At 39.6% G+C, this 26,931-nt stretch overlaps 1 protein-coding gene across 1 annotated transcript in view; it reads right to left on the bottom strand.

Annotated features, from left to right (window-relative positions):
• Nucleotides 1-1,069: 1,069 nt before the first annotated feature.
• LOC125482977 (rhophilin-2-like) overlaps nt 1,070-26,931 on the bottom strand; it is a 50,176-nt gene continuing 24,314 nt past the window's right edge. Inside the window, exons 4-7 of the mRNA XM_048596173.1 lie at nt 9,783-9,858; nt 6,861-6,938; nt 3,967-4,091; nt 1,070-1,127 (exon numbers count right to left, since the gene is read on the bottom strand). Coding sequence (XP_048452130.1) covers nt 1,070-1,127; nt 3,967-4,091; nt 6,861-6,938; nt 9,783-9,858 — 337 coding nt within the window. The remainder of the gene's footprint in view (nt 1,128-3,966; nt 4,092-6,860; nt 6,939-9,782; nt 9,859-26,931) is intronic.

Raw genomic sequence — 26,931 nt, 5'->3', positions numbered from 1 at the left:
AGAAAAGACATTAAAAACTGGATTAATAAATCAAAAGTTCTGAAGATGGGTCATTGGACCTGAAACATCAACTCTATTTTGTCTCCATACATGCTGCCAGACCTGCTGAGCTTTTCCAGCAATTTCTGTTCTTGCTTCTGATTTCCAGCATCCGTAGTTATTTGATTTTTTTCTAAATAAAATCATTTGATTAGTAGAAAGCATTCAACTGTAAACCTGCAGTAATGCTAAAAAGCAAGGCTTCTGTTTGGATCTGCCTTAGGCATTTTCTAGGTTATGTTAATTCCACTAAAAGTAGATGAATATATTACATTTAGGACTACCTCTGCAATACCCCATATCCAATTACATGATTGCTCAATATGGGGATTTAATAACATGATCCTCTGATGATCTGAGTTGATATTGTCACTTTACCACATTCCTTCACTGACACCTCACTAAGCTTTCACTTGGTATACAGGGGGCATGCTGAATAGGCATAAAATTGCATTGACTAGCAATGTGTGCCATTCCATCTTGTGAAAGACATTAGTGTGCATGTTGTTAACACCTACCAAAAATATGTAGACCAGGTAGGTCAGGACAACAATCAACTTGTAATAGAGGAAGGGTTCTGAGGAAGGGTCACCGGACCCAAAACGTTAACTCTTTTTTTTCCCTTCACAGATGCTGACAGACCCGCTGAGCTTTTCCAGCAACTTTGTTTTTGTTGTTGTTGAATTTGTAATATTGATTTGATGACAATTGCGGAACGCCAGCCATTTCCCTGCCTTAAAGCATGTGTTTAGCCACATGAGTAAGTAGTACAAAGGACTCCACACCTGCTCTATTTAATGAATTATCAACTACTTGAACACAAGATTAAGTATCAATTGATTTCTTTTTGGCTATTGTGACATGTGGCAATTGCTGATAAGGTTTCTGTGCAAACAAGTTATTCTCAGATATCAAAGGAATGGTGAGTATCCATTATGGAAAGAACCAGGATAAGTGAACATACAGAAGCTATGTACAGCAGGATGAGTTGTTAAGAGGAAGAGGAGAAACAGATGAAGAAGTCGCTGAGTCAAACATATCTGATTACATCATCTATTGAAGAAGTTAGAAAGGCTGAAAGAGGATTCCTGTAAAACCAAAAATTAGTCACTGAAAATCAAAAAGTAGCCCTTGAAAAACCCAGGAACAAACGTTATTGCAAAATCTACAAGCAGTGAAAGTGGTAACTTTTATTTCACAACTTGAAGGTGAGAAAGAACTAACAAAAACAGCAATTGCTTTTGAGCATAACCTGGACTGCTTGAATCTATGTAAGCTTGATTAATGTAATTGCACCTTGAAGGGCACCCTGCACACAAAGCAAATCAAACTCACTCTGCTCATTATGAGTTTGCTGGCAGCTACATCTCATCTTTATTGTGCAGTTGAGATTTAGTGAAAGATGTAATGGTCACACTGCTGAGCATGTGTTCCAGCTCCACTTGAAAGTCAAGTTTTCCCCTCACCCTTCACAAATCCCTTTGTACAACTGTCCCCATCAACCTCATCAGTATTGTGGCTCCCCAAGTACCTTTTATTTGACAATCAATAACCCCATTTCACCCCTCACTCCACATCTACCATGTAATTATGCTCAGTATCACTATCCACTGTTTTCCCTCCATCAAATCCAGGATGACTTGCAAAAACATCCCCTTCTGTAATGTCACATGCCTTGTCTCCGGCTATATCAGATCTCAACCTTATGTTTGGGGTTGTCCCCCTTCATGAGCATTGTCCTCTGTGTCCCAGTGCAATGGTTTCAATTAACATCCTTTAGTTTCACGCTTCCTCAGCACAGGATGGACAGCTCTCTAGCATGTACTGCCCAAGACCCTGACTGACCTTGGTGAACAGCCCAGATTGAGCACCTTGCTGACTGATGTCTCTACAGACTCCCAAGTGCCTGAGCTGTACTCTCCAGACTAGGTGGACTTCATCTGCAGGGCTACTCGTTATCCAATCCTTGGACTAGAAAGAAACGGATCTATTTTGATAGCACAAATACTCAACTAACGATCATCAACCCTTTGGACTGAGATCAGACAATGCCCATAACTGAGGGTGGCAGCACCCATGACTGATCACTTGATGAAAGATTACTCACTTTAGACTTTCAGACATGGCAATTTGGTTGAAACACGTGCAGCATGTTTGCCACATAAGCTGATGACATATGCTGCAGTTGCAACATTGACGTAGCATAGTGCCATACAACATATCCACCCTTTGACCATTCAATACTGGCACCCGCGACAAGCTGTCTGACTTTCCGCCTGCATTAAAAAAACTAGGCAAGGCAGAGATGCTGTGAGTTTGCAAGTTCTCATGGAAACAGTAATGCACGAAAAGGCAAGGCAACACAAGGTAGAGATACTGCAATGCACTAAAATTTAAGATAACACAGAGATGCTGTGAGCATCTAAGTAAGTGCAAAGTTAATGCACTTAAAAAAAGCAAGTTAAGAGATCCAAGATGCATCCTATACAGATTCACAAGATGTGGGTGTGTCATTTTGAACAGAGTGACGTAACAGGAGTATTGCAATGAAACGCATCAGTGAGCTTCAAAGTAATGTGAAGTGACTTGTGAGTTAGCCTGAAATTGACCATAATGACATGGGTGTTTTGTTGACACTGACTTTGTGGACAAAGCATGGAGACAGTTGCCACCCATAAAACGAACGAAGGTGAACACAAGAAACAAACAGCGAGCTTCATCTGCCAGGTAACTGCTCAGTCTTTCAAGTTGGGAACCGATACCATCTAGTTTCTCACTAGTGCATGGAAGAGTGCACTGTATATAAGTGAAGATAGATTATAAGATAGTGATATGTTAATGTTTGCAAATAAGGTAGTTACCATTTACCATAGAGATTCTGACCCAGATATTGAAATCTTTAGGAGGAAAAAAACTCTTTAGACTTTAATTTTCCTCGATGTCAATAATCTAATCTTTCCATTTTGGTTGTATTCTCCCAAATTTCTCACCATTTCCCTTACCACTCAAGAGGTGGGAGACTTCCACAAATAAAATCTGTAAACTGAAACACAATCACGTTTAAAAGGTATATAAATGGCAGTCTTTTCAAATTTATTGTCTAAAATACAATGGAACTCATCCCTTCCTGAAAGGATCATCAACTGAAAGTGCTTATTGATTTTTAGACTACAATAGTCTAATAGAAAGAATCGCAAACTATGCTTAATTTACAACTTGGGCTTTCAAAAGAAAAAAGGCACTTTCAAAATCAGATCAAAAACCGCAAGCTGAGTATGTGCAATGAAGGGAGCAGTTAGTCATGGGACAAACAATTGGTTTTCAACCAATAGTTTATGGGATGTTTACTATATTGTTTGAAAAACCCAACACTCAATTTTAACTTTCCAAATTAAATCTGTAGTTATACTTTATTTACAATTAAGATAATAACATAGCAACAGAAAGATGCAGTAAACTGCTACATACATGTGAACTTTTCCTAACAAGAAAAAAAAGTTGAAATCTTTCTGTTCTTTTCATTATGACAGTCTCTTAAATGTTATGCATGACGTAACTCTGACTCATGTGATGTAAGCAGAGTATTGCAAGAAACTAAAAGAACCATGACACATTATGATGTTGGCCAATTATTTTGTTTATGCAAAGGCAGGTTCTCTCACAGCTCATTTGCTGTTGAATTCTACTGATCAATGAAACTACACCATGTCTAGTCTTTGTAAATATTTTACTGCTCTTCGAAGAAAGGTCACCCTGTTAGCTCAGCCAGGAAATAAAACGAATGTTGTTTACTTACCCAGTCTGCAGGCTTAAATACAAAATTATATCAAAGAAGGCTGCGCAAGATTATGTTACCAGACTATTATTATTATTACCAATCGTTCATGCTAATCCTACAAAGTGATAAACATTGAACATGATACTTACCAGTGAAAAAAGATGCCCATGTTTTTATTGGGTGGGAAGAAACGGTTATCAATGAAGTAAAGCTGGTTGTAATATTCCATAAGAAGTTCAATCCCAGCATCATTCCTGGTTGGAGTGCGCATTGCCTGAGATGAAGAAAATGACACCATAAAGTTTTAAGTCTGGTGAATACTGTCAACATTTCTCAAGTTTAGCAAACAACTATGTACCAAGTGCCTGGTGCCACTCCCATGACTTGCACAATTGTAGCATGGGGTGAGAAGCTTCACGTGTACTTGTAAATCCCCATAAAGCGCATTACGGAACAAAGAGCAAGTCCCTCAAACAGAAATTTCATGGAATACAGCTTACTTCCTTGCAGTCATTTTGAAAAGCACTGGCAGTAGTCCAGAAGCACGTCATCTGCCTAAACTCTGAGTCATGGTTATTGCTTGGAGAGATAAAGGTAACAAATAAACTTCAAAAACACAGGGCATAATAGTGTTAAAATATTTACATCCTTTCTGATGGTACAAGCATTTGTTTTGACATTCTAATGATGCATTTTGAGAGTTGCATTAGAGTTCTTTATTAATGCATATATTTAAGGTAGGCATTTCAAATGGAAACTGATGTGACAGCATGATAACTTACATTATGGGCACAATGGGTGTCATACATGTGTTTCTCACACTCTCTCTCTCTTCCCTTCATACTGAAACAAACCCAGTGCAGGGATGAGCAGCAGAGAGTGAATGAGAGCGAGTTAAAAATAAAAGGGGATCTTTCCCAGTAGAACGTCAGCTGCCCATGTCATTTTGCTTAATTGCATATGGAGGGTGAGGCAAGGTTGGGGTCGGTTCACAAGAGGCCTAGTAGGCAATTGTAATATTTTTTTTAAAAAATAGATTTCAATTGGTCTATCCCTGGCAGACTGCCTGGTTCCACTCCCACTATGGGAAACGAAGCATAGACTTGGCAACCGCTTCGCAGAACATCTACGTTCTGCTCTCAAAAAAGACCCTGAACTCCCTGTTGCCTGTCACTTCAACGCACCACCCTGCTCCCTGGCCAACATCTCTGTCTCTGGCTTGCTGCAGTGTTCCAGCGAAGCCCAGCGCAAGCTGGAGGAACAACACCTCATTTTCCGCTTGGGGACCCTACAGCCCTCCGGGCTCAATATAGAATTCAATAATTTTAGGGCCTAAACCCTCCCATGTCCCATGCCCCTACCCCACACACCAGGCCTTGTTACCACATAGCCTGCCATTACACATCCCCTGTTGTTAGTCACTAACGGTTCCCATTAACAACTATTCACCCTCCCAGCCTGATCGTTAGCAACTCCTTTGTCTGTCCAACTGTCTTTCTCTCTCTTTGGGCCCTATCCTATTGTTTACTCCCTACTCCACCCACCTCCCTATTTTCCGCTATAAACTGAAGTTTTCCCAGCCACCATCAGTCCTGAGGAAGGGTCACCGGACCCGAAACGTTAACTCTGTTTTTTCCTTCACAGATGCTGCCAGACCTGCTGAGCTTCTCCAGCAACTTTGTTTTTGTTCCTGATTTACAGCATCCGCAGTTTTTGTTGTTGTGCTTTCATTGGCCCCCGCTATCAGTTCAATGTTGATCAAATGGCACCCCTTCCTGCTAAGGGGCATTATTGGCTAGTCCAAGATAGTCTTGATGACCACATACATCAAATCGGTTATAATCTGCACCTGAAGAAATTCTTCAATGACTGTGAAGCTAATGGTCCTTTTTATCTGACTATCAGGTTAGCTCTGTAACACAAAAACTCTGACTCTTTAAAAATGAAGCAGTGACCTTCTTAATATGTGGCAACCTCCTCCCTGGAAGATTTATGGAAAGAGGTGTGACTTTCAGTGCTATTGTAACTGGGGTTCGCCAAGTCAAAGACTGTAAGCTCTTCTTCAGCATCATGCACTGAGTGGTGGTGGACTCATGTGACAGCTGCAGTCTTCACTAACACCAATGCTGTGACTTTCAGAAGAAATTAGAGCTTATCTGAAATACTCTGGGAATTGGTTGGCCCTATCTTGGGAAAATTTCATGCTGTTGGTCCACTAAGTGTCCTTGTGCAGCTTGTCTGGGTAGAAGTTTGTCCTCTTGCTTCTGCAGTTACACCGCTCGTACTTCTTCCTTCTATGCATTTTTCCGGAAGGTCCAAGTGGATGAGTTACACAACTGTTGCTATTCTATTTTTGTGTGCAATGTTCTTGGAGGAAACTTCCCCAAAGTGCCAGATCTTCTCAATCCACTTATACCTAGTGGCCCCAAACCCATGCTTGACCTTGCTGAGAATGCAATGCTCACAATCAGATACTCTTCAGCTTACAGTGGTCACACAAGCTATTTCTGCTGAGCTGTTCAGATGCCTCCAGAATCACAGATACAGTGGTCTCCTTTCCTTTCCTCTGAAGTTCAAATTCAGAATGACAGCAGTTCTGAAATGGCTGACTTCTACTTAGGAAGTTAAGGTTTTGTCTGGGTACTGCCAGCTTTAAGCCAACAAGAAATGAGATCAACAATCACTTAATTTGAAAAGGGTAACATTAAATTGCAATCAAATTCCTGAAGAACCTTAATTGCTTGGTCAACAAGCACAATTGGCTTCCTGCTATGTCCTAGCAGCAATGCGTTCTCATTGTTAATATTATACTTGGAGCAGAAAACCAAAGTGTCATGACATTCTGCTTCTGCTCCAGTGTATTCTCCTGTGATTCTACAGCGATGCCCTAACCAGGCAGCCTTGTTTCCCACTCAAGTAACTGTCATAAAATGCAGTTACTTTCCTTAAGCTATTTGCCAAAAGTAAACTTTACTTTTGGAAAAATTGAGATTTTTCCTTGCCCTGGAACATATTACCATCACCTAAATATCAAAGAACTAACCTGCCGGAGATCCACAAGTTCCTTCAGTTCCTTTTCATACTTGCAGGCTGCTTCGTTGTAGTGTACCTCAATAATTTCCTATCAAAAATAGGAAGCAGAGGAGTTTGAACAATTATTAGAAGCTTAGTCAAAAAGTATTTCTACGTATATTTGGAAATAATGGACAACAACCGATTTCTCAAAAAATTACTAAATATGTTCATCCAAGTGGTGGGTAACACAACTGGTCAAAATGTCCCTTGTGATTTATAGTTTGGGACTCCAGCTGGAAAGTAACATGCAGAAAGGTAAGGTAACAAGAGCACACATACAGAATGAAATCAATGGTGGATAGTTGGATGAGATACTATGAAATTTACAGCTTAGCCTTGCAAAGTCCTTTTCACCAACAACTGGATACTTGCACCAAAATTGGGACTGCATTTCCAAACCTGAATAAGAAAGAGCACATGTGCAGTCTCCATTTTTCACCAGGCTTCTGGTAGTCAGTTTCTGGCTTCTTGGATTCACCATCAGTCAGGATCAGTGGGATCAGTGGATGTGATAGACCAGGCAGTGGTTGGATATAGCAGCTCCAGCGACATTTTATGTTGGTTGAAAACCCTGATTAAGAACCTCCAGTTGCCCTGTTTGTATCAAATGTGATGCCAGCTCCAGGCTTCTTCCTAGTAACAGGCCTTAGGCATGTCCACCATATTTACTGGGGGCAAGTGTTTAGAATGACTGGGAGGAGACCATTGTTCAGATTGGAGACAACTTGTCCATCAAGTCGAGGAGTTGCAGATGGAATTTAATTTGGATAAATGCAAAGTATTGCATTTTGCTAAAACAAACAAGGGCAGGACTTATACAGTTAATAGTAGGGCCCTGGGTAGTGTTGTAGAAGAGAGACACCTAGGGATTCAAATACATAATTCTTTGAAATTTATGTCATAGGTAGACAGGGTGGTTAAAAAGGTGTTTAGCATCCTTGCCTTCATTGTTCAGACCTTTTTGAGTACAGGAGTTGGGACATCATGCTGAGCTTGTACAGGATGTTGGTGAGGCCTCTTTCAGAGTACTGTGCAGTTCCTGTCGTTCTGTTATAGGAAGGATATTATCAAACTGGAGAGGGTTCAGAAAAGATTTACCAGAATGTTGCCAGGAATGGAGAGTTTGAGTTATGAAAATAGGCTAGATAGCTGGGACTTATGGTTTTGGAGTGTAGGGGGTTTACTGGTGTCCTTATAGAAGGTTATCAAATCATGACAGGCACAGATAAAGTGACTGGCAAAGGTGTTTTCCCTAAGGTGGTGGAGTTCAAAACTAGCTGGTATATTAAGATGGGAGGAGAAAGATTTAAAGACGACATGAGGGGCAACATTTTAACAGTCATTAGTGTGTGGAATGAAATGCCAGAGGAAATGGTGGATGCAGGTACAGTTAAAAGACATTTGGAATAAGTACATGAATAGGAGAGGTTTGAAGGGATAAGGGCCAAATGCAGGCAGATGGAACTAGTTTAGTTTGGGACCATAGTTAGTGTGGACTCGTTGGACAGAAGAGTCTGTTTTCATGCTATATTACTCTATGACTCTAAATAGGAGCAGTACGCAATTTAGTTCCTTCAGCCTGCTCCACCCTTTAATACAGTTTTGGCTGATTTCATGTTGCCCTCAACTCTACTTTCCTTCCCATCCTCATAACGCTTTAAACCAATTACGACTTAATAATCTCCTCTTAAATTTATTCAGTGATCGAGTGTGTACCGTACTCTGGGTGCCCACAGAGCCACAGATTCATGACCTTTTGGGAGAAGTAATTTTCCCTCATCTATGTTTTAAATCTGCCACCCCTTAGCCCAAAACTATAATGTCTTGTGGTAGATTACCCCACAAGGGGAAAACATCCTGTCAAGTAACAGCCTGAAACAAACAAAGACATAGTCAACAAATCATATTTTTCCCAAAACGTCCAGAGCTGTTCATCAGTTTACATGGGTATTGGGACCCATTGGCAGGATAGACCCACCAGAATTGGCACAACTGTGCTTTCCAGTCAGGATAAGTGGCCCTGCGAGTCCTCAACATTCATTCCACATTCCATGCCATCAGATCAGGTATTGACTGTAAATCACCTGTAACCACCGCCGATTGATCAGCATCGTAGGAAGAATCAATATTCTTCCAGGTTGAACAGCACTTGAAAGAATATTTTTAAGGCAGAGGATGATGGATTCTTGATGACCAAAAGGGCAAAAAATGATCAAGGGTATGCAGGAACGTAGAGGTGATGTTAAAATCAGATGGGCCATTACTCCTATTTACCTCGTGTTCACTTTAGGATATTCAAATGCAAGTTATATCTATCTTTACACAGTCTAAGCCTTTCTGGTCAATAATCTTAGCAGGTTTGTTTGAATAAATGTTATAAACTAATCATGCCTTATTCACTTAAAAAAAACCTGGCTGAATTATTTCTGGTACTAAACCAGATTCATTCTAAAACCTATACAATTGGTCATATTGCTGCTCTGGTTAATTTTAAGATTTGTTATGACCAGAGGTGGCATGGGACTAGAAAGGAATTTGTGCGCCCCTCCAACCTCATATGCAACGAGATGAAGGGTATTTTTTTTTTTTTTTTTTTTTAAGTAATACAGTGGTTACAGTGTTTCCACCTCAGCGGTAGCATTCCCCCACCAACCAATACTAACATTTATCTGCAATATAAATGAACAACTTCACTGAATTTTCGGCTTAGGAAGTTATATCAAATCAGGAACTTCCTGCTATCTAAACACAATAGAACTGAATGAAATTAGGGAGAAGGAAATTGATAACCCACTGCAGCAAAGCTTTAACACGAGATAAAAAGTTAAATATTCATACATTTATGTTTCTTTTGAAGGCTCTATTATTTCATTATAACAAAATTACCAACCTTCAGGGGCATCGACAATTCAACTTCTTTTGTCTCCTTCAGGCCCAGAGGAATCATGGGAACGTTAATAGACTCACTGTAATACAAACAAATTCTCAAAAGTTAAGATAATCTCTATTTTCCATTATCACTAGTACTATTCTTAAACTATTGTCCCTTTGAATGCCTGATGGCTAAATTTTCATTTAAAGGAGAATGTCATGCTTTAATAATGCTAAGTCAAATGATAAGTCTGCCTGGCAGTGGCTGTTTATCACATTTTTGGTTTCTCAAGTGCAAAGAGCTGGGAAATCCTCTGGCAATATAGATAATAAAGGACACTGGTGAACCAGTTCGGTTTTTCCTGACAATGGATTCATTGTCATCATTAGACTCTTAATTCCAGGTTTTTAATAATTGAATTCAAATTCCACCATCTCCCATGGCAAGATTCAAACCCAGGTCCCCAGAACATTACCTGGGTCTATGGATTAGCAGTCCACCGATAATACCACTAGGCCATCACAGTCAGAAAACCCAATTTGAGATATTACCTTATATGCTAAGGGCCTGGTTCGAGCAGGTGTGTAAAAATATAGCCTTCAAGGATATAGAGGCTACAGCTGCAAGCATGGTCTGGTCAATCATGGAAAACATGCAGGGAGATTTGTTTGCGAAGTGACTATTCAAACTCCTCTACATTCACTAAGTAATTGGTGCTGAGAGTAGATGTTTGATGTTTGAAGGAAAACCATACTAATTAGAAAATAGAACAGAACAGTACAGCACAGTACAGGCCCTTCAGCCCACGATGTTGTGCTGAACTTTTACCCTAAGCCTAAGATCTATCCTACCTCCACCCCTACCTTATACTATCATCCAAAGGCCTATCTAATAGTCGCTCAAATGCCCCTAATGAGGCCGACTCCACAACCCGCTCCAGCAATGCATTCCACGCCCCTACCACTCTCTGAGTAAAGAACCTACCTCTGACGTCTCCACTATATCTACCGCCACTCACTTTAAAACTATGCCCCCTCAAAATAGCTACCTCCATCCTAGGAAAAAGTATCTGGTTGTCCACTCTGATCATTTTGTACATCTCAAAAGGTGCAAGTATAATTGTGGTTGTGTCATTGATAAAGCACAGGACCTTAGAAGGTAGGAAAATCTTTGACTTTTGGAAGTGACGATTGCACACACTTTGTGGAGAGAAAGTCCCATTCCAAACTGAAAATATACTCCATCATATTGTGTGACACTACAGTTGTGCTAAATGGGACAGTCTACAATCACGTCCAGCAACTCAAAAGAGAACAAGTCCCCTACCTGCCATTGGTTAACATCAGTGGCAAAGGGCAATAGTTGCCCATATAAGGGTCTCAACTGTCAGTGGGGTGGCAAGGTTCTTCCCACCATGGGCTTATTCAGAGTGGAGACAAAGGTGTCAACGTCCCACATACCACACACTGTTCAATTAAATGTCACACCTCCTCCCTCACTCCAAAAATCACCACAGGGAAAGACTCAAGGTTCTGTCCTAAGATTACGTCATTCTATGTAAAGCAGCCTAGTACTCAGTAGCACACAAGACAATAAATAGATTACAGAAAGGCTGATATAGTACTCCAGGTGAGTCCCTTCATGAAACGATCTTTTAGCCTTGAATCTCTGCGACTATATTCCACTGAAAAACTATAGTGTTTGGCTTTCCTTATTCGGGCTGCTCATTGAGATGAGGTCATGCTGTAAACAGATTAATATGACCAGCATTCAGTAAATTACGTATGCGGCAGTAATTCACTGACTGCCAGAGTACAACATAAATTTGGTAATAAAACAGATGCATTTTCAACATTGTAAACTTTCAAACAAAGGAGTCATTACTTATCTAACTACAAACAAATACAGTCTGTGCTCAGTACCTCAACTTGGCAGATTTAGATCAGTTTTGTCCCATAGTTTGTCACTTTCAATAATAAGCTAATTGTGTAAAGATCTTGACAGTGTCAGGCACAAAACAGACATTGGACTTTCACATAAAAACTGAAAGAGGAAAAAGAAACACAGGCCTTCTGCACTCTTGGATCTTCCAGAATAGCCTAGCTTCTCCAACTAAGCAGCTCAAGATCTCTCAAATCTCCCGTCAAGATTTCAACTCTCCTGGAGTGCTTATTTAGACCGCTTCTCCATGACAGTACGCACAGGTTAGCTGTTCAAATGTTACATGGTGCTCGTGAATTGGAACCAACATGAGAAATCACACTATAAAAAATGCATTTATCTAATATTTTAACAAGTCAACTCTAAATTCATTTGTGTTCTTCTAATAGTGTACTTAAGAAAGATTTTAGAGGTGTCTGCAGCCCTTTGGCACAATGTACAATCCCAATTTTTTAATCTAGAAACTGAACACAATGATTACACACTATATGACACTTCTTAGGCAGTCTCTTGAGATTTGAGGACAACGTACATCCACTCTGGTTTGATGGGTTCAGAGATGACTAATAGGTCCCAAATCGGAACTGCAGACTCAGCAACATATGGAAGTGGTTGGTACTTGGAGTGTATTGAATGCTGGTTTGGTGGTTTGTGCACTCCTCTGAAACCTTGACGTCATTTCTATGCTCTCAACAAAATTTCTTGATGTGATTGATACTTTCCCAAATGAGTCTTTCCCATTTTGGTTGGTCACAAGCCAGAGTCTCCCACTAGTAGAGAGGTATGTATGACCTCTTCAAGGGTACTTTGCGATCATCCCAAAACCATTTCCATACTCCTCCCAGGAGTTGCCTGTCACAACCAAGCTCAAAGCAGAGGAGTTGTTTTGAGAATTTTGTGTCAGACATATGACATACATTGTCTAATAGAACTGATTTTGAGAGATTAACAACTCAATGCTAGGCAAGTTAGCTTAGGAAAGTTTGCTGGGTCCATATTTACTGTCATTAGTTTGAGGGTTTTATGAACATACGGCTCATATTTTTCTGGTGCTTTGTACGTGTCTGCTATAGGTTGTCCAAGACTCTCAAGCACATAGGAGCACGGGCATCTTGCTGTCTGGTAAACCATCATCTTTGTCTTGGGTTTGAGATCATTGCTCTCAAATGTTCTTTTCAACAGTTGGCTGAAGACTGAGTTCATACTTGAGGCAATGAAAAATTTCATGGTTGACATCTGCCTTTGTTGAGAAGAGGTTTCTAAGACATACACAAAATGGTCCACATTTTCTAGGTTTTTGCCATTGCTCTTAATCCATGGGATGGGTGAGGCGGAGAAAATGTTTTACTGTGGGAGCTAGTGGCGGAAGGACCTTACTTTTCAGGATGTTAATTGAAAAGTTTATTTCTTACATGTGAGAGGAGTAATCAAGAATGACTTGGAGTTCAGTTTCTAGGTGAGTACACACAAGCATCATCTACTTGAAGCTCTATGAGAGCTAATAGTAATTTTGGGTTGAAAGCAACTTAGGTTAAACTCTTACCATCATTGCTGGAGATCAAATTCTAGATCTGTGCCTGTAGATAATGAGAGTTTCAGTACCTCAAAATAAACGAGTTGATAAATAACACACTAAAATAAAACAAAGAACTGCAGATGCTGTAAATCAAACAAAAACAAAAACTACTGGAGAAATTCAGCAGTTCTGGCAGCATCTGGGGAGAGAAAGCAGGGTTAATGTTTCAAGTCCAGCGACTCTTCTTCAGAACTGGCAGGCTGGTTGAGTTTCTCCAGCAATGTGTTTTTTGTTGTGATAAATTACACTGCTTTATTTGACACCAATTTTCAGTAAGATAGAGTTTGTGGTGATTCTATTGGTGAGGATCATGGCTTGTATGTCATCAGGGAGTAGGCGGAAGATGGTAACAAATTTCTGAAAGTAGCCCAACATGAACAAATACTCCAGATGCCTTCACAGTTGACAGAGACAAAGACTTTCGTGAGGTCGAAAAAAGCCATGTACAATAAGGTTAGTCCCAATTCTTGGCATTTTCTTGAATTAGTTGTGCAGTGAAGATCATGTTTATGTTGCCTCACAATGGGTGTAATCCACATTGTGGAAGGAGCTCCTCAGCCATTGGGAAGAGGAGGTTGAGAGGGAAACTTGCAACAATGTTCCTTGTGGCAGACATCGGGGAGACTGCTCTGTAGCTCCGACAATCGGATTGTCTCCCTTCCTGAATATGATCATGATCACAGTGTCACTGGAGATCCCTCAACCGACATCCTTTTTCCCAGATGATGGACAAGATCATGCAGCTGTTCCAGGCGTCTGTTTCCATGGTGCAGCCAAAGGGATTCCAGCAGCTCCAGAGCTTTCTTAAACTGTTAATGGCTTTTGCAACTTTGCACTGTATCACAACACAGCCAACCTGAGCAAAAAAGGCATCAATGAATGGAGTAAAGTTGAAGAGTCTTGGTTGAGGAGCTCTTCAAAATATTGTCTCTGGCAATTAAGATGGATTCTTAAGTAAGTTAGGCCATGGATTGTGTCAACAGTGTTGAGGAAATGGCATGTTGTTGGTATCTGAGAGATAATGACCAACACCTTCTTTCTAACCACCAAATGTTCTGTGTGTCCCGAGTTTTATCTCGTATCACTACCTTCATCGACCTGTCAAACTGCTGCATTTCTGTTGATTAATGGCAAGGTTTCCAGTCAATAAAAATTTGACACTTAAGTTCAATTATGCCTCATATCTCATATTTACAGAAAATGGTTTGAAGAAAAAACCTATGAATTAAAAGCAGCAGTATTAACCACTTGTTCCCTTAAACCAGCTCAACCAGAATTAGACCAGGCTGATCTAATTATTCTACATTTCCACCTACCCTGACAGACTCTTGATAAGCAAGAATTATCATCTCGCTTTGCATTAAAAATTTTTGAAAGATGCTATTTTTGAAGAAGAGAAATCCAAAGGCTCATGATTCTCTGAAAGAAGAAAATCTCAATGGTCTTGAATGATTGCCCACTTAATTTTCAATAGCAATTTCTCTTTCAGATTTTCCCACAAAGAAACATCCTTTCTACATCCACTCTGTTGAGACCCCTCAGGATTTTGCTTCAATCAAGTCATCTTTCACACTTCTAAATTCCAGCAGACACAGGGCTAGCTTATCTAACCTTTCCACATAAGTCAATCTGACCATTCCAAGTGTTAGTCTAGTAAAACTTCTCTGAACAGCTTTTCTGTTAAGGAGAACAAGGAACTCTTTGTAAACATTTTTCACAGTGGACTTTAAGGTCAACCAGGCACACTGTGGCTCCTGCTGCACGGAGGTTGAGAGTTTGGCATTGGAATACTGGTAAGGGCCACCTTGATGGGGATATTCGAGGCCTTTGAAGTTTATTTTACTGCGACATTTTTCTGTTGTTACAGTTTTGGGGGCCATGCTAGATGTCATTGGTACCCGTCATTGAGTGGGTGATGTGAAAACTTCTGTAATGGCTTGCACGTTCAATTATTAGTTGAGCTCATGAAAGCATTTGGACCATGGGATTCGTATTAAGCTGGTGTTGTTCTTGTCTCATTGTCACAATAGGTTGTTGCAAGGTCGTGTTCTGGAAAACTTGTCGGGAGGAGGATTCTGTTGGAGTTTGCATTTCCTGCTCCTTCCTTACCTATCCTACTCTTTCAGAGATTACAGTCCTTCCTGACTCTGGTGTTGAAATTTCCAAGAAGGATCTATTTACCATTTGTGGGACTTGATCTTGGTATTGCTCAAGGTCAGTATGGGCACTGTCCTTGGTCCTGTACGTCGCCTTAAATCTAGGAGAGCAAGTGATGACATTGTCACATGGATTCCTTGTCAGGGTGAGCTTGGCAGTTGTGAAATGGTCCCTTATTCCATAAGGAGAGGTATTGAGGCACCGGACAAGTTCATAATTGATGGTGAAACCCATCATGTACAGGCATCATTCCTCTGCTGAAAGACTCTTCCAGAAAAAGATACTTGCACTGCCTTTGTTCCTTCAGTTGACTTTCTCCTGCATGTCTTGTCTTACTTAAGATGGCAATGTTCTGGAAATATCATGGCTATGTGACGCTGAGGTCTGTCAGGACTGGACAGGGTAGATGCAGGGAGGATGTTCCCGATGGTGGGTGTGCCCAGAACCAGGGGTCACAGTCTGAGGATTCGGGGTAGGCGATTTAGGACGGAGATGAGGAGATATTTCTTCACGCAAACAGTGGTGAGCCTGCGGAATTCATTACCACAGGAAGTAGTGAATGCCAAAATACTGAAATGTATTCAAGAGGTGACTAGATATAGCACTTGAGCGAATGGGGTCAAAGGTTATGGGGAAAAAGCAGGATTAGGCTATTGAGTTGGAGAATTAGCATTGATCGTGAAGAATGGTGGAACAGGCTCGAAGGGCCGAATGGCCGCCTCCTGCTCCTATCTTCTATGTTTCTATGTCATTGCTGGAATTGTCCACAAGGTTCTTCAAATTTGGATGAGTGGAGTATGAAGGTAAATTAAAATGTTGTCATAGGAACAGGAGTAGGTCAATAAACCTGTCGAGCCTACCTCACCCTTCAACACCATCATGCCTGATTGAACAATTCAATGCCTTTTTCACAACCCATCCCTATAACTCTGTATGCCACTGGTAATTAGAAATACCTTAAACATATTCAAAGACGAACGTCCACAGCCCTCTGTGCTACAGAATCTCAAAGGTTCACAATCTTCCAATAAAATAATTTCTCATCCTCAGTCCTAAATGGTATTCCCCTTATTTTTAAATCATGCCATCTGGTTCTAGACTCCCCAAACAGGGGAAACAATTTACCTACAGCTACCCTGTCTATCCATTGAAGTATTTTCTAAGTTTCAATGTGATCACTTCTCATTTATAAAGACCTTGTCTTTTTATTTTGTGTTTTTGTGTACTTCTTAAAACTGGACTGAAATGAGAAATAACTGTTTTAAAACCAGGGATTTATAAAGCTGACTGCATGTTTTGAAAGCAAGGAATCTGATTACCTCTTGTGAGCCCTGTTTATAAAGCTATGAGTTCCAGCAACATGCAGACAAACTGGAGTGGTGGTGTTGTTTACAAGTGAAGCTGCTTGATACCTGATCCACAAACCAATGACAAAGGTCTTCAGCCTGCCAATAACTATGTAATTGGTTGTCAGGTCACTGAACAGCTTGGGCTGGTGAACATGACAGAGAGAAGTTAGTTCAGACAGGACAGAAACCAGCTGGCCCACAGCAAACAGAAAACTCTCTCCGAATTCTCTGCAACAAGCCACTTTGAACCTGAGAAAACTGGTTCAACGGTTCTTCAACAGATGCAGCAATTTGCGACTTTGAATTGGACAGGTCGAGAAACTTTCATAAGGGAGTCAACCACCACGTGCCTCTTACAAACCAGTGGGAGCTTTTGGTAAAAGGAAAGTCGAGGAGAAATTTCAGACCAGTAACAACCAACCCAAATAATCTTGTGAACAAAAACGATTGAAATGTTTTTCCAGTTTTTCCTCTGAGTATTTTTTTTCCCCTGATGTGTGTATATAAGATGGGAGTTTTTAAAGGGTTTAGAGTTTACATATTTTAACTAGTTTACCTCTTGGTAGAATGTAATTACTTATAATAAATAGTGATTCTTGTTAAGTAGAGGAACCAGATCTGTGCTTTCTATCAACTGAGTCTGAAAAGTAGGTAGTTTGCTGATTTTGCACAATTCTTTTAAAAATGTTAACTTATGGGAAGATCCCATGAATAGTGGGACATGATTTTCAGCATGGTATCCCAGTGGGTCATGACATGTTCTTCAAAACTCTAAAGAGTGCAAGCCTAGTTTGCCCAATCTATCTTCATAGGACAGTCCTGCCATCCCAGAAACAAGTCTGGTGAAATTTCTGGTGGTAATTCAGAACTTGAGAAATGTGTCATTAGTAAGATTAAAGCGGAGTATGAAGTTAGGAGTCAGGCTGGAAGCCTTTTAAGTCTATTTGTTTAGATATTAGGCAAAGTAGGCCTGGAATACTGTTACATCAACAATCCTATTTACTTTGTTAGTTATTTTGTTTAATCATACTAGGCCATCAGAGAGATGTGATAGTTAAAGACAAGGCAAAATAATTGTGAAGTTTAAACGCTAATTGTTCTTTGAAAAAAAAAAGGAAGTCTGTTGTTTAATTTTGGTAGGTGGTTGGCACCCTGAATGAATATGAATATGAATATTTAAGCTTTGTTATTTAGTGACCGTTCTTGCAATCAGAAATAGAAGAAAATTTGGCTGATTTTAAGCCAAGTGACACTGATGTCATTTGTAGCATGACAACTATTACCTAAGTAAGATTAACTAACAGAGACATGCTTTGAAATAGTACTTTGTGGCACAGTTTATGAGTTGTAATTCAAGACTTTGTTGAACATAGAAGGATACAACAAATGAAAAGGCAATATAATAGCTTAGGAAGAACACAGGAATGTGTAGAGTAATACACTAGGGAGCTCTACAACACAGTCAGCTCATCGCTTCAGCATTCAGCTCGTCAGCTTGTCATGAAATATTACATCCTTGATGTAAAAAAACAGCTGTTCTTTTATTACCCCCACAGATCTTAACTCAAAAATAACAGAAGAAACTTTGAGTTTTAATTACTGAAGGAAAAGGAGGTCATCACTTGATTAATGAGCTTACATCTGACCAAAAAATAAGCAGTGCACTGGCCATGTGAATAAGGCTCTTTATACACAAACACAACACTATTTGTCCTGGATTACGTGGTAGGTGGAAGAGAAAAAGCACAATGAAAAGTTCATTGTGGAAATATATGAATTCAACTGGAAAAAAGTATCTAGCTAAATCTTCCAATGCTCTTCTAAAGTAATATAGTGAATCTGATGGCCTGTTAACACAATATAGCTGGAAAGAATTCATGGGAAAATCATTAAGAATGAGAAAAGTTCCTGTGATTAGTCAAGGTATAAAGACTGCCTTTTTATTTTTATAATTTTTACAAATCTGAACTGAAATGAAAAAGAACTATTTTGAAACATTGAAACATAGAAGATAGGAGCAGGAGGCGGCCATTTGGCCCTTCAAGCCTGCTCTGCCATTCATCACAATCATGGTTGATCGTCCAACTCAACAGCCTAATCCTGCTTTCTCCCCATAACCTTTGATCTCATTTGCCCCAACTGCTATATCTAGCCACCTCTTGAATACATTCAATGTTTTGGCATACCTCCTGTGGTGATGAATTCCACAGACTCACCACTGTTTGGGTGAAGAAATGTCTCAAGTCTGTCCTAAATCGTCTACCCCGAATCCTCAGACAATGCCTGCCAATTTGAAAAGGACCCATTAATTCCTACTCTGTTTCCTTTCCACCAACCAGTTTTCTTTGCATCTCAATACACTTCCCCCAATCCCATGTGCTTTAATATTGCACAATAATCTCTACGCAGGACCATGTCAAGCGCTTTCTGAACGTCCAAATATACCACATCGACTGGTTCCCCTGGTCACTTCTACTAGTTACATCTTCATAGAATTCCAACATATTTATTAAGTGTGATTTCCCCTTCATAAATCCATGTTGACTCTGTCTGATCCTACCGCTGCTTTCTAAATGTTCCGCTATCAAGTCCTTGATAATGGATTTGAGAAGGTCCCCCACTACCGATGTTAGGCTTACTGGTCTATAATTCCCCGTTTTCTCTCTACTTCCCTTTTTGAATATTGGAGTGACATTAGCTACCCTCCAACCTGCAGGGACTGTTCCAGAGTCTATCAATGCATCCACTATTTCTACAGCAACTTCCTTAAGTACTCTAGGATGTAGATTATCAGGCCCTGGGGATTTATCCATCTTCAATCCCATCAATTTTCCCAACACCACTTCTCTACTAATATTGATCTCCCTCAATTCTTCCCTCTCACTAAATCTTGCATTCTCCAACATTTCTGGTATCTGATTTGTGTCCTCTTTTGTCAGGACAGAACCAAAGTATGTATTCAGTTGCTCAGCAATTTTTTTGTCCCCTATTATACATTCCCCTGCTTCTGTCTGTAGGGGACTTACATTTGTCTTCACCAATCTCTTTCTCTTCATGTACTTAAAGACTGACATTAAGAGTTTCTATATGTTCCCTGCAAGCTTACTTTTGTAATTTATTTTCCCCTTCTTAATCAATCCCTTTGTAGAGGAAAATCCCAAAACCTAGGGATTTACAAGAATGGCTGCAGTTTTTTAAAAGCAAGGCATTTGATACCTTTCATGAACCCTATTTGTGCACCAGTACGTTCCAGCAATGTGTGGCAGAACTGGAGCTGAAGGATTGTTTACAAGTGAAACTGATTGACAATTGGTATGGGGGCCAGGGACCAATGACAAAGGTCTTCTGCCTGACAAAGTGACCGGTTGTCAGTTAGCTGAACAGCTGGATTATAAGCAACACAGAGAAGCTAGTCAGACTAGAAGAGCCTGCAGCCCAGTCAGAAAAACGTCCATTCTCTGCAGTAAGCTACTTTAAATCTGAAAAAAATCCAGCTCGTCTTCCTTCAAAACATGCTGCAAAATGTGACTTTGAATTGGATAAGTCAAACTTAAACGAAACAAACAGTCACCTTCAGATCAGCAAGAGTCAATCTGACAGATCGTGTGAACAAATACTGTGGAATAGATTTCCCAGTTTTCCATCCATCCACGTGTTATTTCCCCCCATCAGTCTGTGTAATGGGGAGTTTATAAGAGATTAAAGTTTTAACTGATAAAGTTTGCTTAATTTACATATTTAGCTAAATATATTTGCCTGCTCTAAATAGTATTTTTCATTAAGTAAAGAACCCTGGTGTATGCCTTCTATCAACCTGCGTCTGAAAATCTTTTGAAAACTAACTTTTGTGATAACTCTGGAAATAGCAAGCCTTAATTTCCAACTTGCCACCCCAGTGAGTCATGATAAAGACTTGTCCCTGTAGGGTTCTTGCATGGTCCCAGCTGATGTCGATACTGGACAAGTCAAACCTCAGAGTTAAACTTGGCTTAGTTTTTTTTAAAAAAATGTGGAGATTAGTTACCAAACATATTCTCAAGAGCCTACCGGTGTACTTTTAAAGCAAAGAATAAAACAACTTTCAAACAAGATAAAAATGAACTAAATAAAATGACTGGAATGATTTCATTATAGACTTCAAAGAAGGATTCAAAGTCATGGAATTTCGTTTATTGCAGAACTATTCTTACAAAGACCAAAACAGCAGTGAAAAGTTATCACCAGCTCCAAACTGAGATTCTTGCTCAGTTTGGCATAGCCACATCCAATTTTTTGTAGAATTCCTGCGCATTCATACTTGTTCCTTCAGCTACTACACACCAAAACAAACTGCAAACTAAAATGACTTCAACTTAAGAGAAAAATATTACGTCCCCCAAATTCAAACTCCAGCAGCCTTTCACTGGCAACATCTATTGACATCTATTTTCTGTCTCTCTACATTTCTAAATAACAACAGTTTTATTTCCATTAACTTTTTTGAAAAAAAATACATTCAACTACTAATCCCATTTCTTCACTGCATGGGTTGTACTATCTCAATAAAAATGTACATAAACAGACTCCCCATACAAATGCCCAAAAACAACTCAAATGAAACAACTGAATAACACAAATTACTTTACTGGTCAATCTGCAAGAAGCTGCCTCCCTCCTTTTTGAATAAGGTCATTTTAACTTTAGCATTTTTCTAATCCGCTGGAACCTTTCCAATATCCAGGAAATTTTTGAATCATATAACTAATGAATCCACTATCTCTGCTGCCACTTCCTTTAGAACCCGAGATGTAAGCCAACAGGCCCGGAGACTTACCTGCATTTAATCATGATAGGTTGTTCAGTACTTTTTGCCCTTGTTATGGCGATTGTTTTAACTCCCTCCTTTTCTATAATCTCTACATTATCTGTTACTATTGGAATGGTTTCAGTGTCCTCCACTGTGAAAACTGAGGTAAAGAATTGATTTAGTGTCTCTGACATTTCTCCTTCTCTACTATTAACTCCCCAATTTCACCCTCTAAGGGACAATTATTGACTTTAGCTACTCTCCTCTCTTTTATACAATCGAAGCTTTTACAGCACATTTTTATATTTTACACCAGTCTTCTTTCATAATTAACCTTTCTTATTATTTTTTAGTAACACTTTGTTGGTCTTTAGAAGTTTTCCAATCCTCCAATCTGCCACTGATTGCTGCAATATAGTATGCCTTGGATTTTGCCCTTATGTTACCTTTAAATTCCTTGCTTAGACATGGAGGTTTTTTTCCCTCTCTTACAATCTCTCTTCCCTTCTGGTATATATTTTAGTCAGGAGGAATTGAATATTTCCTTAAATGTCTGCCACTGTCCGTCAACTGTCCTACCTTTTCCGTCCTGTCCCCTAAGGCCAAATCTGTCTTCTTGCCAACGTAATTACTTTTGTTTCACACCAGAACACTAGGGTGGGACTCAAGTTTCTTGTCATCAAACTGAATTTGAAATTCCAGCATGCTATCAATACTCTTTGGTTTAAGAACTTTTACCATGAGATCATTAATTAATCCCATCTCATTTCACAATACAAAATAGCCTGCCCCCTGCTTGATTTCTCCAAGAAATTATCCCTAATACACTATGCATTCTCCCTCTCCTGACTATCGTCCCTACCACAGTATAGTTTTAACATATTAACAGGATATGTTCGCTGATTTTTCCTCTTGTTTAAAGTACTTACTTGATAATCTACAGCAAATCAAAAAGAAACTCAATGGTAAGGTCCAGCGAACCTCACTTTTAATGGTTCCCAGAGACAGATAACAATAATATCTTGCTTCCAGTGACAAAATTTCATTTCTATATGATCTAGCTCTCATGGTTATTGAGTGACTTTTAGGCTAACTCACACCATCCGATGAACTTCTTTCTGGAAATTTGACACATGAGTCAGAAGTGTAGTCTCTGAACTTTGGTTTATAATATCTTTCTTTAATTAACTTAAGGGATCTTCTCATCTCAACAGAATCTGATGGACTTAATCAGGGATCCTGGTGGCAAACAGTAACAAGGGAATTCCCATATCACTATTCCAACCAACCTGTTAGGAAATTTCTCACAATAGCATCAAATCATGGTCTTTAAAGTTTGATGTCACCTTTCTTAGCTCTTTGACATTGTGGATGATAAACTGAAGATGTAAACATACTTTTTTCCCAAACTACTCAATATTTCTTTGAATGTGTGTGACCTGATTCTATTTCCTCTGATAATTCAAATCTTAAACAAAAAATTTACACAAACATTTCCACGATAATTTTTGCCATAATTTTCCCCAAAGCACTGAATTTTGTTGAAACATTCACTATTGTTAAAAAATGCTGATTCCGTCTTCGGGCTTTAGATAGAGTTGCTACACAATCTATTAAGACTGGTCTAAACAGTCCTTTAAAAATTATTATTAAAATTAAGGATGCAGGTTTAATTGATGGTTAGGGTTTCCCCACAATCTGATATGTACAGCATATCTAGAAAATTCTAACAGCATCTTTATGCAATCCCTGCCAATAAAAATGTTTCACTATTTTAGCCTGCATTCCCTAACACCAATGTGACATGCCATGGGCATTTTCTGAGCCACTTATAAAATATAAAGGGAGATTAAAACAAGGGGGCATATTTTTAAGATGACAGGAGAAAGTTTTAAAAAGGACATGAGGGGTCAACTTTTTTTTTATGCAGAGTGCGGATTTGTATGTGGCATAAACTGCCTTAGGAAGAGGTGGATGCAAGTAGTTACAACATTTAAAAGACATTTGGATACAAAAGGTTTGGATGCATATGAGCAAAATGAAGGCGAGTGGAATTAGTTTAGTTGGGTAACATGGTTGGCATGGACTCATTGGACTGAGGGGTCTGTATCCATGCTGTATGGCTGACTGACTATAATTGAACTTCCATGTCATCTTTGTTTGAAATAGATATGTCCTAAGTATATGGGCCAGAGATTTTATCACAACCATCAGGCTGCCTCTGTAGCATCTCAGTTTCTTTCACCTTCACTGGTTGTTTCAACTCGTTGATGAGGAGTATTCCCCAAGACAAGATCAACTCTTTCTACAGGCTGGTTATAGAATCATAGAATCCCTACAGTGTAGAAGCGGGCCATTCGGCCCATCGAGTTCACAACAATCTTCCGAAGAGCATCCCACCCAGACCCCTACCCTGTAACCCTGCATTTCCCCTGGCTAATCCAGTTAACCTACACATCCCTGGACATTATGGGCAAATTTAGAATGGCCATCCACCTAACCTGCACATCTTTGGACTATGGGAGGAAACTGAAGCACCTGGAGGAAACCCATGCAGACACAGGGAGAATGTGCAAACTCCACACAGGCACTCGCCCGAGCATGGAATCAAACCCGGATCCCTGGTGCTGTGGGGCAACAGTGTTAACTGCAGAGCCACCATGTCGCCCCAAAATCCAGGGAGTTGAGCAGCCGTCAAACACAGTGAGCCTGATGTGATTTGAACACGCAACCTTGTGATCTGGAGTCAGCTGCGCTACAGTTGCGCCACAAGCCCACACCAGTTGATGAATGGGTTTCATTCTGGAGATCATTTGCAGGCTGTTTTGGATGGGAGTTGGAACATAATGCAGGACAATATAAGGGAGCTGTCTGTAAGTACAGGAAATGTTTGTATGTTGGTTCTTTAAAATTACATCCCTATACAAGATCACGTTCTTAATTATGAACATTCATAAGTTGGACATCCGTATGTCAGGGAGCCTCTGCGCAGGGATTTGACGGATTACTCCAACCACAAAGTTTGTACTTACTAAGTCCGACTTTAATCTAACTCTATATGATGGTTTGAGTTTATGACTGCTCTGCATAATTGGAGAGCGCTCATTATAGACATCAGAAATTGATTTAAATTCACGCTATTTCTTTTATCCTGCAATATTCATAAAAACCCAAATCTCTAGTGATGAGTTACCACTATGTCCACACCAAACATCTTCAGCAGACTTCCTTCTGATGAATCATTTTTTCCTTTTTTCCTTCAGCTGGCATTGCTCCTTGGGAAATGTAAAACAAATTGTAAACTAAACTCACTATAACCTTAACTTCAAAGCAAAACAACAGGAGCTCGTTAAAATCAAGTTCCAAAAGTCCTTTCCTGGCTCTCATCCACTGACTGACTGACTTCTAGATTTTTTTGTCTCTTTGTGTGTCTCTGGATTCTCGTCACAAAGTTTTCTCCCCTTCTACCCTTTCGAAATGCTCTAAATTGCTAACCCTCAATTCTTCACTAAGGGTTTTAAAACCTTATTAGACATACCTGAAAACAACTAGGTCTCAGACTCCATTCAACCATAAAAGAGATAAGTAGCAGAATAGGCCATTGGCTAATCAGGTCTGCTCCGACTCCTGTCACTAAGTCCACAAAAACAATTCTGAAAAAAAATCTAAAATCACATCTTAACACACAAAATACAAATTCTAAATTGAACATCGTAAATTTTTATAATAGAAAAATTAGTGCAGTTTGAAACAGTTATGGTCTGAATATCTCCTATATTTGAGCCTCTGTTACTCTTCTAGTACTGCACTTTGAAAAAAAGCAGTTCCTCCCATTTGCTTTAAACATAATCTAAAAATATTAAGTTGTGCGCTCTTGGTCTATATTCCTAAACTGAAATATATAGAGTTAAATTCATAGTTCATTTTCCAATTTCTCCAATGTTTTTGAAGTGCACAAGTAACTGTGTCCATAAAAGCAGAAAAAGCCCAACATCATGCAAGCATCTGAATCTTCCAGAGTTGATCCTCATCCATTTTCATCTTCTCAACCTATCTGGAGCCTTTGAACATTTGATCTTATCATTCTCCTCCAATGCCTCAACTCCAATGACCAAGGTATGTGTAAACGAGTAGAACAATTAGTTTTCTTCTATTATTGATTTGAGCCATAGCCATAGAATTTTCTGTAGGGCTCCTCTTTCCTCTTTACTACCTCTAGAGCATCCCAAAGATCTTTCCTTGACTCCATCCCATTTCTCACTTGCTCATCCAAATATACATAATCAAGCCCAACATGTATGGCAATGACAGCAGACACTCTCTCATTGCTACCTCTAAGACTACATGCCAACATCCAATACTGGATAAGCAGAAATTCCAACAGTTTAACATTGATCGGATTAAAGTCATAAGCCTAGATATTTACCAGGCATAATGAGGAAGTGGAAAAAGGGTAACTATGGACAGGAAGCCAGAAAATGCAGGTAATGCCCATGGAAAGTGAATGATAGATTCGTTTACATTTTCATCTGTCACCCAGAGAGCAGCCATGCAGATTGAAACTCTGTATGGCTATAATAACAACACTCCAGCACAAATTCATAATTTTCACAGACAGCTAGCTTTCACAAGCTGTATTAACTATGGATTTTTCCATGAATACTAATTCTGCTTAGTAACAAGCATATACTACTTGTGTTTTTCCTTCATCCTTGTTCACAGTTTACCGAACTGTTAATGGTACACCTTTTTGCCAACTCTCCACAGCTCCCAGGGCCTTTCCTAAGCCCTAACTTTAACATTTCACTGTATCTACCAACTTCTAGCACTTCCTTTGGAGTTCTGATGGCACAAAACTATCTAACTGCTTGATTTCTCCGACTATAGTATTAAGTATGCACACATTCAGACTCGGGAATACCTTCCTGGAGTCACTGCAAAGTGACTACTCCTAAGTCACCACCTCAGGAGCACAGTTTCACATTGTTCTCAGTACGAAGCCTACCTCCGTCCCTACCTTCCAAGTTCAACTAACTATGACAGGAATTTTTTTTTCAGCAACTCTTGAAATGTTTTGAACTGACCTACTGAAAAAACCTTGCAATAAGAACCTTCCTTGTTCTTAGGAAAAATTTAATGTAACTAATATTTCGGGCTGTTCTCTAAATATTATCATGTGCACAGAATGCTGGTCACTACAGCACAAATTGCATTCAACAAAAAGCAGTTCATCATACTATTAGGACCAGTAAATTCCATTTAAATCAGAAAGTCATCATTTAAACATCATGAGCAGGAAAACTTGACATTTCCTTCCTCAACAATTGTAATGCAACATCACTTCCATAAGATGTGGGA

This window comes from Rhincodon typus, chromosome 4, assembly GCF_021869965.1.
Source record: "Rhincodon typus isolate 14 chromosome 4, sRhiTyp1.1, whole genome shotgun sequence".
Classification (NCBI taxonomy): Eukaryota; Metazoa; Chordata; class Chondrichthyes; order Orectolobiformes; family Rhincodontidae; genus Rhincodon; species Rhincodon typus.
The sequence above is the reverse complement of the archived record's forward strand: the minus strand, read 5'-3'. Positions and strand labels throughout refer to the sequence as shown.